The sequence below is a fragment of the Mastomys coucha genome, unplaced genomic scaffold (genome assembly GCF_008632895.1).
Source record: "Mastomys coucha isolate ucsf_1 unplaced genomic scaffold, UCSF_Mcou_1 pScaffold6, whole genome shotgun sequence".
Lineage (NCBI taxonomy): Eukaryota > Metazoa > Chordata > Mammalia > Rodentia > Muridae > Mastomys > Mastomys coucha.
Genome location: NW_022196912.1, coordinates 79,383,836 through 79,404,076, shown reverse-complemented (window position 1 = coordinate 79,404,076; position 20,241 = coordinate 79,383,836). Strand labels below are relative to the sequence as shown.

The following is a 20,241-nucleotide window of genomic DNA, read 5'->3' as shown; positions in this document are numbered from 1 at the left end:
AAATTATCTAACTGTGGCAGACTATAGAGTCCTTTGAGTGTATATGAGGTGTGGCCTGGCTGGGTAATATTGTAACTGTAGTTGTATTTTTTCATTTTTTTGAAACAGGGTCTCTCTCTACAACTCGGCTATTCTGAAATAGACTATGTAGGTGAAGCTGGCCTTGAACCTACAGAGATCCATTACCCCTCTACCTTTTGAGTAAAACAAGTGCTGGAGGGATTTTTAATTTTTTTTTTTTTTTTTTTTGTGAAACTTTCACAATGATTTCCAAAATGGCTATACTAGTTTTCATTCCTCTCAGCAATGAGTAACTTATTCCTATTTCTCCACATCTTTGCCAGTATTTGGCATCGTTTGTTTTCTGTGCAAAGTGGACTCTTAGGATGAATTTTATTTTCTGAAAAGATCTTGTTTCATAATGGTTGTAGTTTTCCACTGTGTTTTATAAACTTTACCGGTGAAGCCATCAAGGTTTAGAATTTTATTTCAGAGAAAGGTTTTTAAAAAGTATTCTGATTCCCAAATATAGATGGGCATTTTTGTGTTTCTATCATGCAATTTAATACCTTGTATGACCACAAGAGCTATGATTTCTTTCTAACTCTGATATAGTTATGGGTACCTTATTCCAATATACATTGGCACTTTCCTCTCTTTTCCTTACCCCTCAAACCATATGTTTTGTGATTAGTTTTACAGATGTGGTCAGAGAACTAGTTATTTTTTCCACAGAGCCACCCTCTACCACCACCACCATGATTCACTGATTTGTTTTTTATCTTTATCATTTTTTATATATGTATTATTTCTTTAGTTTTAGCATATGGAACAAAATAAATGATTTATCCTGTGGAACAAAATAAATGACTTAGTCATTTATTTTCTTGACAGACTTTCACACTTGTTATCCTCTTGTTTTTTCTTTCCTAGGGCTGTCTTTTCAGCCATGTAGTATCCCATTCTTCACGTCTTCCCTCTTTGAATGTAGGACTTAGTGCTCCCAGTGTCTTAGAGTCTACTGCTTGACTTCTATTCCACAGATTCCAGGATAATTTTACACAGTTAGTTATAAGCTTACAGTTTTAGTTCTTATTGCTCTTGACATATCAGTTATGTAACTGGGTTCAGTTAATTCAGTTTTCCAGATTCTTCTGCTACTCCTTAATTTTCACTTACTTATTATTTTTTATTACTAATAACTCTGTTTTTGATGGCTTTTAAGTTTTGAAATTGCTCTATGGCCTAATAACTGGGCTGCCATGGTCCATATTCCATGGTCTGTCTGTCTTGTTCTTGTTTGACTATACCTGTCAATTTTAAAAATCAATTTGTCTTAATAGTATCAGGTTAATTTATATTATGATTGACTTTTTCTTTACCTACTGTATTAATCATTGAGAGACCTATGTTATAATTTCTAAGTATAATTATAAATTTGTAGAAGTGTTGTATTTCTCTTTAAAGTTCTATAGATTTTGCTTATATACCTTGACAATTTGATGTTAGCTATATAAATACTGTGACTTTGTCTTCTTACAAACCTACAACTTCTATTTACTGCCTCACCTGTGTCTTTGAGTCCTGGACATCCTTTGCCTTTTTTACTATGGACATTATCTGCTTTCCTCATTTTCTGGTCTTCACTAATTGATTTTCAGAACTATTTTCTATTAATTTTTTTGAGATTTTTTTTTAATAAAAGAGTATTATATTTATATAATCTCCAAACCATGCTCTCCCTATTCCATGGCACAACTTTTAGATAATCTCAGTCAGTAATAGTGGGAAGGCTATGGCAGGGTTCATGGTGGAGACTGTGGCTACAGCTATTCTCATGGCTTCAGATCAGGCAGAGAGGACACTAGACATGAGAATACACCCTCAAAGGCCCTCTTCTACCTACTGCCAGTTGGGGTGGAGGGTCGCATCTCTTAAAAAGCTCTCGCAGCTTCCTTTTTTTTGGTTTTTGTTTTGTTTGTTTTTTTTGTTTGTTTGTTTTTGTTTTTTGTTTTTTCGAGACAGGGTTTCTCTGTGTAGCTCTGGCTGTCCTGGATCTCACTCTGTAGACCAGGCTGGCCTTGAACTGAGAAATCTGCCTGCCTCTGCCTCCGTAGTGCTGGGATTAAAGGCATGTGCCACCACCGCCCGGAGCTCTCACAGACTAATTTGTGGCTGGTAGCTCTGTCTCACAGCTTCCTAAAGACAGAGCTACCAGCCACAATTTAGTACTTAAAACAGCCTTGAAGTTGTGAAGGACAGTTTTAATTCAAACTGCAACAAGAAGAGATGTTCTGGCTGTAACTCACAATGATGATGTGGATTCTGCCTTATCTGTTAAAATCCCCTTTTCTTATCGTAACTAATGCTGATTGCTATGCAATGGTTCTTTGTTCCTTTTTTTTTGTAGTCATTTGTATCTTGGACATTTTGCTGTTTAGTTAGGAGACAGAGTCCTATTTAAACCTTTAATTTTTGATTGCAGCATACTCTTTCCTGACTTTTAGTCCTGAACTACTTTTATGGGTAATAGCTTATAGAAAATTTGATCTTCAGAGCCATTGCGTTGCTACTTTCTTCTGATTCATTTCCCTGGGAAGCCACTGCTTTCTGCTGAGTGTTCCCCACACCACACTAGGCATGATGTCTCTACGACAGGGCCCCTTAACTTTTCCTATTCCTGACCCCCCTCTCACTTGAGAAATGTTTTATATGATCCTGGTTATATGACATAAAATATAGGCACACTAATCAACCATTTATTGATAGAAATCCAAGAGGAAATTCTTTTAAAAATTATGTGGTATACATATAACTTTACTATTTGAGAAGATCAAAAGAAAGAAAGAAAAACAACTCTACAATCTAATAAAATTGGCATGCTTGTTGATCTTTATATAAAGAATTAAGCGTGACCTCAATATTTGATACTGAAGAACATAGAGCATGTTCAGCGTTTGTCAGAGTGGATCAACATTTTCTTTTTTCTTTGTCAGGGCTAAAAATACCACTTTCCACAAATACATAGTATAAAATGGCAGCAGTAGTGGAGGCCATTCTTTCCTTGATTGATTGATTGATTCTAGAGACTGGGTCTAACTATAGAGTCCAACTGGCCTGGAACTTTCTGTGCTGACAGAAAGCATGTGCCACCATGCTCAGCCCAGTCACATTTTAAAAAATGAAACTCAATTTAGCAACTCAAGCATTTTTTAAGAACAAATAATCTAACAATACAAGCCATACCTTAATTTGATATTAAAATTCTGTAAAATAACTGTAGGAAAATATTAAAAGTCTTTGTTTTCCATAATTAAATCTTTGTTTCTATAAAAGCAGTAAACCTTGCACAGAGAGGAAAACACCACAGTTAATATTTAACAGTCTTGAACCATTTCAGTCGCTGTTCTGGGTGTCCTGTAATAAGGCATGCGCAGTGCAGTGTGTATCATGTATTCAGAACCAAGGCTGAGATGACAACTCACGATGCAACATGTGCAAGCGCTGTTAGAACACCCAGAGTCATTTTCTTTTTACCATTGATTCTGAAATTTTTTTTGGCCATTGCACATTCAAAACCTGTTACTGTTGTCAAATATTTGGATTTTGCAGTCACACAGTATTTTACCGGGCAAAAGTCAGGTCTCAAATCCCTATCAAGAAGGGACTTCTGCATAAGGTGTTATTCCTACAGGATCCCTTCTTTTAGTGCTGCCAAAGTCTGTAAGTAGGGTCAAAGAGGCAAGAGGGGCAGAGAGAGCTCCTTTTGGCTTCTGTTATCATTCAAGTCCATCTACAGAGATGCTTCCCTGGGCTGCGCGGTGGGACATCTTTGATGTTCAGGGGAAGAAAGAAAAAAGAAGCCTACTTGGACTGTCCTCTAATGGTAGGCTGAAAACTGGCAGGCAGTTCGAGAATAAACTTCATGGTTTGAGGCTTGGGTGTCAAATGCCAAGCCATCTGGCTGTTTGGTTCTTGTATCGCTGAGCACTTCAGTTTCTGCTTTCTGCCTCTCAGAGTTCTCCCTTAGCTGTTTCCTGCTGAGGAAAAGGGCTCATCGTTGTCCTTAGAGTGAAAAGGAGAACAAAGTCTGTCAGCGTGCCAAGAGAGTGAAAGCTTTGTTTCCTTTTATGGCTGTCATTATAAATACTTACAACTCTTGTGGTCCTGTTTATCTTAGAAGACTCAGTTTGGCCAGTGTTTTCCTGAGAACTTCATCTTTATCCATTGATGCCTTGTCTGTCTCCAGAGCTGTACCTTGTTTTCCATTACCAATATATTTCTGCTCCTATCAAAGCTAATCCCTCTGCATGTACTCCATCCTATCTTTCTTTTGCCTTTTACAGACAAAAAGTTCTAAGTTCTCCACTGTTCTTTATCATCATTTTCCTATTACATTTTAAGGTCCCCCACTAGCTTTCACACACACTTATTTTTTTATATGCAAAACCTGCAATATATAAATATATATATAATTAAATTAGGAAGGTGCTCTCAGATGAGTTCTCTGTCCACAGGGTGGAGGCCAGGGAAATCATGGAGAAAGAAGAGGAAAGGGAAGAGAAGGAGAGAAAGGATGATGCATGGGCAGAGGGAGAAAAAAGAGAGGAGAGAAAATGTATATTTTATTTCTATTTTTCTTACACAAGCAAATAAATAATCTCTTCATGCTTTACCTTCTAACTATGACACCATTTATCAGTTTACCTTGTTAGTAAAACTTGACACAATCAAAGATATTCAGTTCCCCCTTACCTGTTCTCTTTTCCCATCAGGCTTTCTAGCTCACTGCTCATGTAAAATTGCACGTAAAGGTCATCCCCAATGACTATCATACTTAATAATTAGTGCCTATGCTCCTCTTACTCAGCCAAGTAGCTTCACTTAATACCATAAAACATTTGCATTTGACATGCTCTCTAATGTATGTTTCTTTTGCTTCTAGAATGTTTTCCTGCTATAATACTGGTGGGTGATACTTAAGTTGTTTTGATTTTTTTAAAAAAATCATCTCAGAGTCCATAAATCCTAGAGAATCCAAAGGACCAGTTCTTGTGTCTCTTTTTTATGTATCTACACTCACTTTCTATTGATTAATAGTATGACTTCAATTTCCATCTGCATTATCATGACTTACATCTCAAAGTATTATTCCCAGATCATTTTAAGAATTCTTTGTGATGTTAACTTCTCATAATTGAACTGAAATAACTAAGCACATTTCTTGGACTGTGAAATGTGTTTCCTTCATTAGTAATATATAAATGAAAATTTAAAAATAATTATCCACTCTCAACTCAAGATGTTTTCCCATTTGTTAGGTTTTACCATAGCTCTTACAAGAGTCATTCTGATTATGCCCAGAAAAAAAAATATCAGAAATACTTGTCATATGGTTGTGAAAATTATTTTATATGTCACTTTGACTAGTAAATAGTGTCCAGTAGATAATCAAATACTAATGCAGGTGCTTGGCTGATGCTGTGTAGATGTGATTAATGTATATAATAACTTTTTATAGTTTTATTGTGTTTACTTCAGCATTGCTGTGGATTGAATCTGGTGACTTTATGACTGCTAGGCCAATGTACTTATGTATTCCTAGCTTGAAAAAAATGTTTAGATGGATACAGCCCCTTTCACATGAAAGAAAACATTTTTGTTTACTTCTTTCCATTTTCTTTCTGTATGTGTAATTTAAGTGGTGTTGGCTTTGGTAATGTATTGTTATCAAATGTATTTTGATACAATTTGCTCATTGTATCAAATGAAGAGCATAAAAGCCCAAAGTGAGGCTGTCTAGTCAAAGAATTTCTGTAGCAAAATCGTGACATCAACCAACTCATGATGAGTTTCCTGCTGCATATATTTCTCCTATAAATTTAATGTTTCTCTACATTTATAATATTATGTATGCATAATGCATACTTACTATAAACATTCCACCATTTACAGGCAAAACCATAACTGGATGTGGTACATTTCTAATCACTTAAGCATTGTTAGAGATTTCTGAAAACTAGATTTTAACATGATTTATTTCAGGGGAAATTACAATCTTGCCTCCACTGGAGAGATCCAAAGTTGTACCATCTAAATTATGTATTTGGGATCTCACAATCCTGATATTTACTCCCAAATATTGCTTAAAGGTGTTAGCCGAGGAACGGAAGAGCCAGGCTATTGCTGTGGGCAAGCCCTGACAGGAAGACAAAAACCAAAGCTACAACAGTAGCAATGACGAAGACAAAATGAACAGATGAAAAGAAGCTCTCCTGCACTCATAGTGCCAGGATAGATACCTTTACTATTTACTCTTTCATTTTCTCCACCTCAAGGTTTTTGAAGCAGCATACTAGAATGTTATATTTAGTACACCTTGAGTTCAGGATTTGGAGCTATTTCTTATGATGACTAGAAAATGCGTGGTACAACTTTTTTGGGGTGTTGAGTTACTGGACTCACATGATAAATGATTCAATGCAAGCAATCTTATTGTGTCTGAAAGGAAAATAGATTTGAGAGTTATCTTGGAGATAGAAATAATATTGCTTTCTGCTGAGCGAATGTCATGCTCAATGGATAAAAGAATATTTTACGTGACTGTTGATTTGCACATCCAGGTATGTATGTTTGACTCACTACAATTTGAGAAAAGGCATAAAGACATACTAGAAGATAGAAATTGGTACAATTTTTTAGATTTGGAGTTTGAAGTTTCAAGAACTTATGAAACATGCAGGTGGTTATAATTAACGAGCAGCTGAAAATGCCATATATAGCTAGCTCACAGAATGCCAAAATGTTCCACATAAGTAGTTAGCAGTCACATTTAGGACTAAGTACTTTCGATCTTAGTTGTAAAAGTGAAGACAAAGGCGATATTAATATCTTTCAGGTAATAACAAACATTTTAAAAAAGTGACAATAAATGTATTTACATAGTGAAGAAAAGGTCTTGGGCTGAGGATGTATCTCAGTGGTAGAACACTTTTCTAGCATGTATGAAGGCTCAGGTTCAACCCCAAGCACTGAGCAAAAGGCTATAGTAGAAATGGAAGCATGGAGTAAAGGGACAGAGAAGATGCTAGAGTGTACATTAAAGCTGTATCAGAGAGCACAGCAAGACACCTAAAGAAATGAAGAAAAAATAACCTTTTAGAGGGTGAGGTAAAAAGAATGGCTAAGAAAATCAAGTCTAGTGTACTTACTAGTATAAAACAGGGGTTATCCCTCTATGATAATAATGAGGATATGCACGTGTGCTGGTAAGGTTTATTATTAGTTTGACAAATCCTAGGGTCACCAAGGAAGAGGAAAACTCAACTGAAGAATTGTCTCAATCATATTGCCCTGTGGGCATATTTGTGGGCATTTTAAAAATTGTAATTGATGTAGGAAGGCCTAGCTTTCCTACTGTGAACAAGACCATTCCCAGGTCGGTGGACCTGAGATGTATCAGAGAGTCGATGTATCAACTATGTTTCAAAGCATGAGCCAGAGTAGGCCAGTAAGCAGCATTCTTCCATAGTTTCTGGCTCAGGTTTCTACATTCAGTTCCTGTTCTTACTTCCTTAGTTGAAGGGCAATACCTTTGAAATATAAGCTAAAATAAACCTTCAAAAGTTTCTTTTGGGAAGTCTTACATCAACAGAGAGCAAATTAAGACAGCCTGGGTGGCAGTACGGAAGAGGTTTTAAGGGGAGAGTGTGGTCCATCCCTCTATGCCTTTTTGCCGTGAGTACCAGGGCTAGGCTTCTGAGAGAGAAAAATGAGAGTTGACTCTATCTAATCTCTCTGTAAGTGTCAAAACTGACCATTCCTATAAGTAGATTAGTGGTATTTGCTAGAAAGGGAGTCTAATACAGTTTGTCTCTGCCTTAGAATTATGATAAAATCACCTAGAACCTACAAATTTGTAAAATGTGAAACTATCATGTAGTTACTACTACTATTTATGAATATAAAGCTGTGACTAACCTTCCCAACTAACCTTCTCAAATGTAAAAAGAGGCTTGTAAAACTCATTCAGAGACTCACTATTCTTCAGGCAGATGGTACCTGTTGAATATGGAGTGGTTGCATGTGAGACGTCATGTAGGATGTTCCAGGCTTTTCTCTGTGCCTTTTTGATGGCTTATGTTTTATTGTGTGAGATTTGATTGGGTGAGTTCTCTGATACACGTGATTCTGCTTGGGTAGCTTAGTCCTATGTGTTAGCCCAGGTGTTAATTTGCTGAGGTGGGGATGCATTCTATTTTCTCTGAAGATCCTGACACTGGTACCTTTAGCTAAGAGCAAAGAAGTGAGATGAGTAGCTCAGAGTTCAGAAAGAAGTGAATAGACTTTTAGTAGGCTGTGAGGGGAGAGGAGGAAAGCAGAATCTGACAGAAGTAAAACGATCACGAAGGGGCATTTAGATCCAATTAAGGTCAGGTCCATGTGGAGAATGCGTGTAATAACTGGGAACTGACTATACGGAAGGTGAGATGGGAATCTGCTGTGCTCTGTGCTGCATTAGAATGCTGTATTTCCTCTGGCGTATGGCACACTAACTGAGAGATATTTGTGGGAAACGAAGCAGATGACTCAACATTTTTTCACTAGTTGAAACAATGGGATCCTTGAGATCTAGCTAAGAAAAAAATAATCAATGGTCTTAAGTGAATGAATTAGGGTTGATGGAGGAAGCAAAGGAGAGCTAGCTTGACAATAAAATAAGACTTTTCAAAGATGACCAGACAGAAAAGAAAGCACAACTTTGATCTACAAAATTGTACCATTACTGACAATTTTAGTGAAGGAGAGCCAAATTGTGGCTCAAGAATGTTTATTTTATTGTTTATTTTGAAACAAAGCAAAGCAAATTGGAAGTCATCCTAGGTTAATATATCATATAGTCAGACTAAAGATCACTGAGCTGGTTGGGCTACAGAGGATTTGGGTTATATGAATATTGATGTTCTGTCCTAGGTAAGTCTACACAAATCTACAGTTGACTCTGAACTGAAGGCTAGCAGAATTTGTTGGTGGTGCCTGCTTTTTTCCCCTGTGGTTTTATGGAACAGCTGGCATCCGGATGATTAGTTTATTTTCTGTGGCTACAGAATACTTGGCCTTCCTGTTGCTTATGAAATATGACTCACTTATGGTATCTAATCAGATGGCTGGAAGCCTGACATAGCTCGCCGTGTAGCTACTCATCAGCCCTGAGCTGGTCCTGAAGTGGCTGTGTCAGAAGCATTAGCAGGAGAGCACTTGGAGGCTGGATTCTTGCACTGAGGCATAATGAGGTCACCTAGGAAACCAGCAAAGAGTTGAGCATGGATCAGGTCCTTGTCTGCCTTTCTTCATTTACTTTATTAGGTATTTTGGAAATGATGACACATCTGAGCATTACATCCAGAGCAGAAGCTGAGAAAATGCCCTCTACTGTGTCTATACACAGGGGAAAAGTTGATGTCACTTCTTCAACCACATGTGGCAGAACCAGAGCAGTGCCTCTTCAGAGGTGAGAGGTCAAGTTCTTCATCCCAGGGGGTCATTTTTCCTAATAATTTTTAAAATTAATATAAACTGCATCATCTCCCCATTTTATTTCCTCTCCATTCTCTCCCCTGCCACATTACTCCCCCCCTCTCTCCTTCTCTCTCTCAAGTTCCTTGACTTCTATTTCTCACAATCTGGGTTTCCCTTTTCCTATCTTATATATCAGTTTTACTCATCAGAGCCTTTAAGAATTTACATTTGTCTTAAATGTTAAACTCATCGGAACCATTTCAGCTAAGACAGCTAGTAACCGATAAGTTAGGATTTACACTGAGGTTTTCAGGCATCATGTTTTTCATTGTTGCGAAGCTCCATGATACTATGGATAATAGACACAGAATCTTGTGATCGACTAAGGACATATGAGTAGTTGTTGCAAAACATTTCCAATAAACTATGGAGGTAAGAAGATACCCAGAGAGGTTTCTCATAATGCAACTTAATAAATGCAGCTGAGAACCATTTTGTTTCACAGGTCTGTGTGGCAAGCTAAAAAGTTTGTTACAGTCAATGCCTCGCTTTACAGTGTCATTCTTGAGTTCTGTGGGTCATCGGCAAGGTGCTTTAGTTTGCAGCGCTACTTTACCCACCATGGTCTGCTTTACAAAACATAGCCCAGATGACTCCCAGGGATGCGCTTTATATTGCATTAACTTCTGAAGACAGTAGCTTCAGTGGCATTTTTGATACCCACTAAGTATTACAGCCTACTTCTTCTAAATATAAGTGTTTGTTCCAAGTGAGAACGTCATTGTGACTCACTGCTTATTGTCACGCAACCTTGGTCCTACCGCTTAATTGATGATGATATCTCCTGTTACTTGTTAGACCAACACCTTTGCCATTTTTGAACATCATGGTCTTCACCTTCTTATCTCCTGATGTTAAACCATCATTTGTTCCTTCTTGTCCAATTTTGTAGCTAAAGTTAGTTAAGTTATTTTCCTATATAGTTTCAGTATCTGTTAGGAGACTTGGATGTTTTAAGACACCAAAAATGCTTATTTGTTTATTCATTTATTGCTCTACTGGGCACCAAACCTAGAACCTTGTCCATTCTCCTGTAGAGTAATCGAGCACTCTACCAGAGAGCCATACTCTCCCCCACCTCCAACTCTCTAAATCAGGGGTTCTTAACCTGTGGTTTGTGGCCCTTTCAGGGGTTGGATACCAGATATCAGATATTTACAGTATGATTCATAACAGCAACATTACAATTATGAAGTAGCAACCAAGTGGTTGAGGGTTACTACATTAGCATCTCTATTAAAGAGTCACAACATTTGGAAGGGTGAGAACCACTGCTTTGAATTAAACATATTTATTGATGGGTAGATAAGTCCTCAGAATTAAGTTGAAAAATAAGATTTTACATCACAGTGAACACAGTTAGTATCAAAGATCATAAACAGTGGTTTGAGAAGTAGTCTGGTAATACATGAACTGGATGCATTTGAAAGACCTAACTCTGCAAGCACCAATTCTTCTTATTCCTTTTAGGAAATAATTCCAAGATAAGCAAGGGCCATAAAACACTGTATCTGGCCAAAAGATAGTTAAAATAATTTCTTATGTTATGTAGTTATATGCATTTTTATATTTTCCAGATATATTTAATCAACACAGAACGGCAGAGTTTTCCCACAAATGTTTTAGTAGTTTACTTTGAAGCTTTATTTAATGTTTTGATATTGTTTCAATATGGGGACAGTTCTAAAAACTATGTGATTTATTGAAGAATTGTTTCCTTATCTGGTAACCCCAAGTCATAGAATTTGCCTGAGATTTATTTTCCTAAGATTTTTTAGTATTTATAAAATAAATATAAAATAATATATTAATATATGCTATAATAATATATTGCATAATATAGGAAAATAATACAGCTGATATGATGGAAAGGCAGAGAAGAGCTTTCTTCCCACCAGTGGTACTTATGTTTCAGTTCAGTGATCAGAGGTATTATAATTATGCTGTTCCACTTTTTGAAAATAATCACAGGGGTTGAACTAGTTTTCACAAAAGTAGCTTTAAGCTCTTCTCAGGTGCAGTCAAGTTTTAAAGCCATTGTCTTAGTGAATTGGATAACCTGAGAACTCTTGTTAGATACTTGTTATTCGGCTCCAGAAATAGTTTAGGACTGAAGTAAAATGTTGACAGCAGAAATAAAGATGTGAAAGAAAGAGTAGCTGATAGTGAGAAAAAATAGACACAACTTGGTGATGGGTTGGATAAGGGGTGAAACAAAATGGAAATCTTAAATTAGGAGGTAACCAGTGTAGGCACTAGAGATAACTGGTACCATGATTAGAAGGTGACCACGGAGATTATACCTATTAGACTAAGCATATACAAAAGAGTTCTCTATACATATTAGAAAGGTACTGAAAGGTAGAGTGAAGAACAAAGAAGAGAGAGGGGTGGTGGGGGAGGAGGAGGAGGATGTGCGGTGAGACAAAACCTGGCTTTGGAGCAGGATTCAGACGTTTTGGCTTATGTTTTGTTGCAGATCTTTTTAAAAAGTGCTTATTTTTGATTCTGTGTATGTGTGGGCATGTGAATATGAGTGTAGGTGCCTATGGAATGCCAGAAGAGAAGAGAGGCCTCAGTTCCCCTGGTGCTGACGTTAGCTGCAGTTGGGAGCCACCCAATTTCAACATAGGTGTCAGAGTGTAGGCTTATGTTTCTACCCCTAAGTCATGACATAAAGAATAGACCTCCAAGGGAAATGATAGTCTTTCCAGGGAGTAAGGGTGGAAGAAAGTAGACTCTCTTCATTTACCTAGGAAATGGTAACTTCCTCACCCCATACCTGTCTCTTGAGCAGTAACTATATTAAGCGGAGGCACCTTTGAGTAGACTGTTTGGGGGAAGGGAAGACTTCCTTAACATTATCTCTTTTTTGTAATTAAAAAAACTATACAATATATTTTGATCATATATACCCCTTTCTCAATTCCTCCCAGACACCACTATCTTCTTACCCACTCAATTTTATATTCCTTCTCTCTCAATCAAAAACCAAACCAAACCAAACAAGCAAAAAATAAGAAACAAAAAAATAAAATAAAAAAAACCACACAAAACCACAAACATGAAAATCAGAACAAAAGACCAATAAAACAAAACAAAAATCCCCAAACAAATTAAATCAAAACAAAAGCCTAGAAAAATGTGAAAATGTGATTAAATTCATTTTGTGTTAGTCCTCTCTTTTTGGGCATAAGCCCTACCCTGTCGTGTGATCAGCATTCCATTGAATTCAGCTTGTTTTCCATTTTTACTACTAGGTATAAATTGTAGGTTTTCTTGAGCTATACTAGCACACAAGAAAAATCTAAAATTGTGTTCAGCTTTCTAATGTAGAGTCAAGAAAGTAATAGTAAGCTTGTTCAGAGTTCAAAGTGGGAAGTCCCTAAATTTTAAATGGTAGAGCTATGAATGAGCTAGAATGGAGATGTCTCTGTAGGAAAACTTCCTTGGATATTCCTGAGGGGCTTTGGGATATGTGTCCAGAACCTTAATGGCTTGTCTGTGTTCCTCCTTGGACCCCCAAAGTACAAATGTTTTGCCTTGATGAGTTGTTACCATAAGTGAACTCTAAAGCAAGAGTTTGTAGACACAGGCTTATTTGGATTATGGGGTGAATCACAAATGTCCCCTATACACACACATACACACACACACACACACACACACACACACACACACACACACACTTCCTTCCCAGCCCAGATGTCCCAGTTTGGAACATTCAGAGCTCTCTCCTTGCTTGGCAGAAGTCTCTGGGCTGGTGGGAAACAGGGAAGCAAATGCCAGGATCATTGCCCATGGGTTATCACTGGGGCTGTGGTTGGGGCTCAAGGGTAGAATGTTTGCCTAGATAGGCAAAAGAGAGTAGGTTCCATCCCCAACACTTAATTTGGAGCAGGCCAAGGCCAAGTGCTAGGTAATTCTGCCAGTAACAGCTTACTTGGGTGGAAGACTAGAGCTGAGGTCTCTGCTGGGGTCTAATGCCTGGTCCTCCATTCAACAATGCCCAGGCTTGTTCTCTGTTTCCTTCTTGCTGCTTTCTTTGTACCTCGACATACCCAAGGCACCTTCTCTTGGTGTTTTCACTTTTAAGTTGCTATGACCTAAGAAGGCTGAGGAACAAAACATTCTACATTTTCTACATTACAGGTAAAGTATTCACTTTGAGTGCTTATCATGATGCTGTTTTACATGATTATGAATTTGATTAAAAGGATGACTGAGAACACTATGCCAGAGCTTTATTTAGCTTATGGGATCTGAACAAGTTTCTTGTTCTTTCCTCACTAGTGAAGGAGAGGATACGAGTCCCCATGGTCATCTTGATAAGATCTCCAGAGGATACAGAGGGAGATAGAGAAGATCTGGAAGATATAATATGTCTTCTTTTGCCATACAGATGAGATGTACGTAAAGCTCTGGTAGACTATGTCCTTACCCACTAGAATCTCTTTAATCCATGGGACTTAAAAAAAAAAGAAAAACCCAGATAGTTTCTCTGTGCACTGCCTTTCCTAAATGGAATCTAAGAATTCAAAGTAGCCGTCTCTAGTGGAAAACATCAGAATATGACAAAACACCCAAAGACTTTCTAAGCCTTTATCTATGGCTCTGAGAAGAAGCTGGCATGGCTGAGATGATGATGGACTAGTTTCTTCTTGAATGAATCTTGGTATGGTATTAAAGGTTCCATGCTTCCTTAGTACTTCATACTTTAGGCCAAGTATTGTCAATAAAAGAAGCAGTTTTAGGGAAAGCTCCCAGAGGCAACAAAGGGGTACATTAGGAATAGCAGAAAGTATTTACTACTGAAGGTTCAGAAGAAGAAGGGACTCTGAAGTCAGGCTGCCGTGCTTTGAGCTCATGGGCTAATTCTCATCTGGGCCTCACTTCCATGGTTAAGGGGCTGCTGTAGTGTATAATTTCACTGCTACTGATGCTGCTCTATAGTATCAGACACCATGCTCTTGCCCTGTCCATGGCTTCATCTTTAAGGTCAAGGCATCTCATCAAGGGCAGTATTATCCTAGTGGCCAAAGGTGTCCTCTCAGATATCTGCCAGTTATACTATAGACCATTCTATCCTGATAATCTTTGAGAGTCTGACCACCTTTACTCCCAATTCTATACATCCTCATCCATCAGGGGTGGTTTTAGGCTTCTCTCACTAAGGTTTACCCTTTTGTTCCTTGCTTTATTTTTTTTTTCCCTTTGAGATCATAATTTCATTACAAAAAGTTTCCCTTCCCTATTCTCTCTCCATACTCTCCCACATACTCCTCTTCCTTCTTCGTCAAATCCATGGCCTCTTATTTACTGCATATCATTTTGCATTAATTGGTCCTGATAGGGTTCCCATGGCTGTGAAGAGACATCATGACCAAGACAACTCTTATAAATAAAGAACAACATTTAACTGAGGCTGGACTAAAGGCTACTGTGTGTCACACAGGGCAGAGCTTAAGCATATATATTACCTCAAAGCCCTTCCTTCATAGCGACACACCTTATCCAATAAGGCCACACCTCCCAATAATGCCACACCCTGGGTCAAGCATATTCAAAGCCCTCAAAATGGTCTCTGTATGTTGTAAAAAGATGTTTTCTTCTTTATAGGTGAAGACTACATTTATCTATGGGTGTAAGGACAAATGCTGATAGGTTGTTGTTTAGGATCATGCTGTTTAGTAAATTTGTGGTTGGGAGATTCTTCAGCAACTATGACTTCAAGATCATTGAGTATTTTAATTATATTGATATATATTGAGCCAGGTTTGCAGTACCAGGCATAGTCTCTCTCCTGCTGAGCAGGTCTTAAGTCTAGTGGGAGAATTGCTGTTTACTGCCAAGATATGCATACTACTACTACGACGACACCTTTTGCAATTGTTTATTATGTTTTGAGTGTTACTTGTTGCAGTCTTAAACCCTTGGCTTCCTGGTTGTATAGTCAGATGTAACAAGGATTGTGAATATGGATATGAATAGCTAGCTTCCATTATAATTTCTTTTAAAATCAAATGAAATAGCTAGAGTGGTTGGAAATAATAGTAGTCTGAATTCAGGCTCTGCACATGTCTAAGAACTTGTTGACAAAGTCTTAGGAGACTTGTATATTACTATTTCAACTTGGATATCACTGGACTCATTGCCAAGTCACAGGATATGAAGCTTGCATAATCAGGTGTTGTCTCACCAAAAGACCTCTAGCCTGCTTATCTGGGGACTAAATAGGATACGCACCAGAGGCATACCTCTGAGCTGCCTGTCATCTCTGACTGATAATGGGCTAGTGAGTCTGGATTGTAATGACTCAGACAGATGTCAAGACTTTATCATGGCTTTTCATGTAATCTGTGTTTCTGGTCAGCTGGGACTGAAGGATCAGCTGTGAATAATAAGAGACCAGAATCATTAAAGTATAACCCTTGCTTTACTGGAACAATCGACACTAGGTAGCTGAGGCTGAAAGATCAACTGTGATTACATCGAGACCAATGTCACAGAGGTGAAATCTTTTACAAAGTGTATGCTCAGGGGCAATACACAGAGGCTGTGATGTAGAGATGCCAAAGCTGCATCTCAGGCAGGCAGTTAAACTCGGTAAGTGTAATAGGCACCCATGTGGTACTGATTTTGAAGATACCGGTACCATAGAATGATGACCAAGGACAAAAGTAGCTCTGCAGATGAGTGTGTGAGAGCCTATGAGATGAGCTATGTGTGATGTGGATGGCAAAAGTGTAGAAGCAGAGCCATCCAAGTCCCTTGGAGCTCAGATTTTTTAGTGGGTCTCAGACATTAAACATTGAGTCTTGATTGTAATTGTGCCCTGGTTCTTCCCTCTTGGAATTAGAAAGTATTTAATTCTAATTGTTTCTCTGGGATTTCTGTAAACGACTCCGGAATGGTATATTTATTGGTACCAGAATGAGTCAGTTAAATCTTGGCTCCTGTTTAGTGTATCTCTTTTGTGCATCTGGCTCTGTCTTCAGCTCTGTGATTGATTATTAGATCATGTGAGGCTGGAATAGAGCAGTGCTCACAGTATTCTGGTACTCAGGGAAGTCAGGAAATGAGGCTTCTGGTACCTCTTGGAGCTCGTGTTGTTATCACATTCTAAAAAAGGAAAGTTGAGGTGACTGACTACTGAGCCCTGAATAAAGTGCAGAAACTTCACTACTTAGTCTCTGGCCTTTCTCTGGGACAAACTAGACTGTACTAGTTTCTGCCTGTCAACAGATGGGGTATGCCCATGCATGTGAATTAGGGAATGAGGGAAGATAAAAGGCAACCCCAAAACAATCTCTCTCTCCCACTTTCTCTATCTCATTACAGATGGGGCAAATTGATTCCAGGATTCCTCCAAAGTTACCACTCAGTTGCTTCACCCTACATTGGACAGAATTAGACAAACAAGCAAACCGAAGGCCTGGCCATATTATCCTGTGAGATGTTTCCTGGAAAGAATTTGGACTCGTTTATGTTTATAGAGACTTGTTGTTTGCAGAGTTTAAAGACAACAGAAAGTATTATAGCCTTTTGAGTGATTTATCACAAGTCTAGCCAGGGGCTTAGGTAAGACATTGGTAAAGGCAGATATGTTTACTGGCTCAATACATCTTGATTATGGGTGTTTACTGTCACTCATTTGTAACCTTATAAAGTTTAAAGACTATAACAGAAAAGCTTATTAATCTCTGTTCCAAATCCATAACCCAAAAGATGATAAGACTCACCTGGACACATGTCATAAAAGGGACAGGTACTTTCAGTTCAGCCAGAAAGGAACAACTGCTATACAATACAGAAGAGGCCATGGAAGAGTCAAAGGTGATCACCATGAACTAAAAGATGAGAGGTTATTAGGTCAACTGATGAGAAACCCAAAGAGGAATTTGCGAATATGGATTTTGAGGATAACAGTGGTGAGGAATACTAGAGGAGCAAGTTGAGAGTTGTGAAGGGCCTTATTCAATCGTAAGGAATTTGGACTTTATCAAGAAAGTACCACATGTCTGTTGAAAGATTTAGAGCTAACAAAGATGAGAGACAGAGTTTTGTGAGAATTTGATAGCCATATAAAGGATGTTTTCTGTAAGGGAATCATTGGTTAGATGGCTCCTGAAATAATCCAGATCAAAAATGATAAGGGTGGAAGTGAAGCATTGACAGACAGCAAGGATTAAGATGAGAAATAATGACTAGCTCTTTTGGTGAGGAAACAGACAGGTCTCAGTGATGGATTGAATAGAACGTGACAGGAAAGAGTCTAGGAGACCTAGGTAATGGAAATGTCATTTATAAGATGAGAGATCATCATGGGATCAGCAGGTTCAGGCCACAGTTATAAACTGAGCTTGAGGCCTGTTGAGTTTTAAGTGCTTATGGCATTCAAATGGAGCTGAGGCCTGAATGCTGCTCCCAGCATTCCCAGAAAGATGTGGAACAGTGGTCCTGGATAGGGATGATGGCTGCACTACTAAACTGGTTGTACTAACAAAGGGAAATTTCTGCATCAATTAAAAACTTTTATCAAAAGAGTAAATATATTTCTTCTATGTAAGTTATCTTTGTATTGAATAACTGCAATTGGGACTGTCAGAAAACAGAGAAATGGTATTTGCTGTGCAAGTATCCCAAACCCATTTAACACATTGCTGTGGCTCTCTTCTGTTTAGTGAACACAGCATTTTTCTTGTCTTAGAAGTTGTGGTTTGCTTTGGAATGGTGAAATGGGTGTTTGGTGAAAGAAAAAAATCATTGTATTACTGAATGCACTAGTTAAAAGTAAAAGAAAGGTGAGAGAATAGTCAGGGGGCTAAATTAAAAATAAACGAGCAGCTTTGAGCAATGTCTAAGGACAGGGGAACGGAGTAGATATATTGTGGTGCAATCTAAGGAGAGTAGAATATATCTAAGAGATGGTAAGTCAATAGCAGCAAGTGCTGTTGACAAAGCAAGGACAATAAACATCCTTGTAAGATTTAGCATGTGAAGTTTTAGGTAAAGTAGATTGAGCAATGTTGGGGGAAGAGATCAAATAGTTTGGATGAAGAAGAAAATGTATATATAAAGAAGTCACCACCCTAGATGAGCTTAATGTTTTTCTTGACTTTGTTAAACTTTTAGATAGAGTTCTTCCTCTGACTTCTCTTTGCTCACAGCATTTACAAAAGCATTTGCAGGGTATTTCTCTGCCTCTTTGAGATGTAAAATCTCCCACAGCCAGTCTTACAACTCAGAAATGTCTTTCTCAAGGACAGGTGAACCATTCTTTTGAAATAAAATCAGGGAATGAAGGCTCCCTTCTTCCCAGTTTCTGTGGTAAGGCGAGGAGCCCAACTTGCCAGATTGTCCCATCAGTTGGCCAACCTCTTCTCCTCAGTGTCTTCTTATACAAGCTCAGGTGTTAGAAAGTTTTCTGCCATTTGTTTCAGCAGGATTTATTTTTCCCTACCAAAATATTCTTATTCCATTGTAACAGTCTCAATGTCTTCTCTGCCTATTTAGCTCCATCCTGTACTATTTTTCTTAGTCTGAATTGTCTACTCCCATAGTACATTCATATTTCTTTTTACTAACCTTAGTAGGCAGGCTGCTTTCCCAAACACAATTAACATGGGTGCTCCTCAAACTCTTCCCTTCTCAGTTTGCCCACTCAATGAATGTGAAAATAAGGTATTATCTAGAATACTATGGTATGAATATGCGTCTGTGTTTCTGTTAAGTTGCATGGAATGCATATTTGTACTGGTTAATTCGTGTGCATGTGGCATGTATACTTGTGTGTGTGTGTGTGTGTGTGTGTGTATGTACACATGTATACTTGTGTTCTATGTGGGAAGGGCAGAGGTTTGGTCCTCATGTGTTGGTCCTCAGAGATTTGGTTGTCTCTACTTTCTCAGCACTGATACTACAAGTATACACCAGCGTGCCTGCCTTTTTATGAGGGTCTTGAGGATTGAACTTAGGTCATTAAGCTGGCAAGGCAAGCACTTTGCTAACCTATATAACATATATATATATATATATGTTTAAAATAACATATATATGTTTAAAATGATCTGAATATATATATGCTAACCTATATAACATATATATATATATATATGTTTAAAATGATCTGAATATATGTGTGTGTGTGTGTGTATGGGATTTAAAAATGTTACTTCCTTATATTGCCCATTTTTTGTTCAACTGTGCATTCATTCATTCATTCATTCATTCAGTTACCATGTGTGTTTGACCCAGGGAATATAGAAATGAAGAACTCAAATAGCTTGAATAAAGTTTTTTGGCCCCAGAGAATGTAGAAATGCCCATGTAAAAATCTATGATTATAATGTTCTGGTGTGTTAAATGTTTTATTACATACACTAACTTATTTATTCTTCAAAACACTAGTTATAAGCTAAGTGCTTCCAATGTGCCAGTTTTTCTTTTGTTAACAACCAATTGTCAATGTATTAAAGCCATTGATATGGGTATCTGTAATCATAATTTAAAACTCATGGCTCACTGATAAAGTAAACATTCTGTTTAATAACGTCAGAAAAACCAAGCAATGGAAAAAAATCCTTTGAGGCTTTTGTGGGTTTTGATCTGACAATGGTCCTGGGTTTGAAAAGCTTCCCATCATCCATCAAGCTCTTTTCT

The 20,241-nt window shown here is 37.9% G+C and overlaps 1 protein-coding gene across 3 annotated transcripts in view; it reads left to right on the top strand.

Annotated features, from left to right (window-relative positions):
• Positions 1–17,273, top strand: part of Fscb (fibrous sheath CABYR binding protein) — a 24,405-nt gene extending 7,132 nt beyond the window's left edge. Inside the window, exons 2-3 of one of the 3 annotated variants that reach the window (XM_031356921.1) lie at positions 13,873–13,988; positions 16,921–17,273. In XM_031356921.1, the coding sequence (XP_031212781.1) occupies positions 13,873–13,985 (113 nt within the window). In that variant the 3' untranslated portion in view covers positions 13,986–13,988; positions 16,921–17,273. Of the gene's footprint in view, positions 1–9,448; positions 9,512–13,872; positions 13,989–16,920 lie in introns of all 3 variants that reach the window. The other 2 variants (XM_031356922.1, XM_031356924.1) reach the window with 2 other exon arrangements.
• The last annotated feature ends 2,968 nt before the right edge of the window (positions 17,274–20,241 follow it).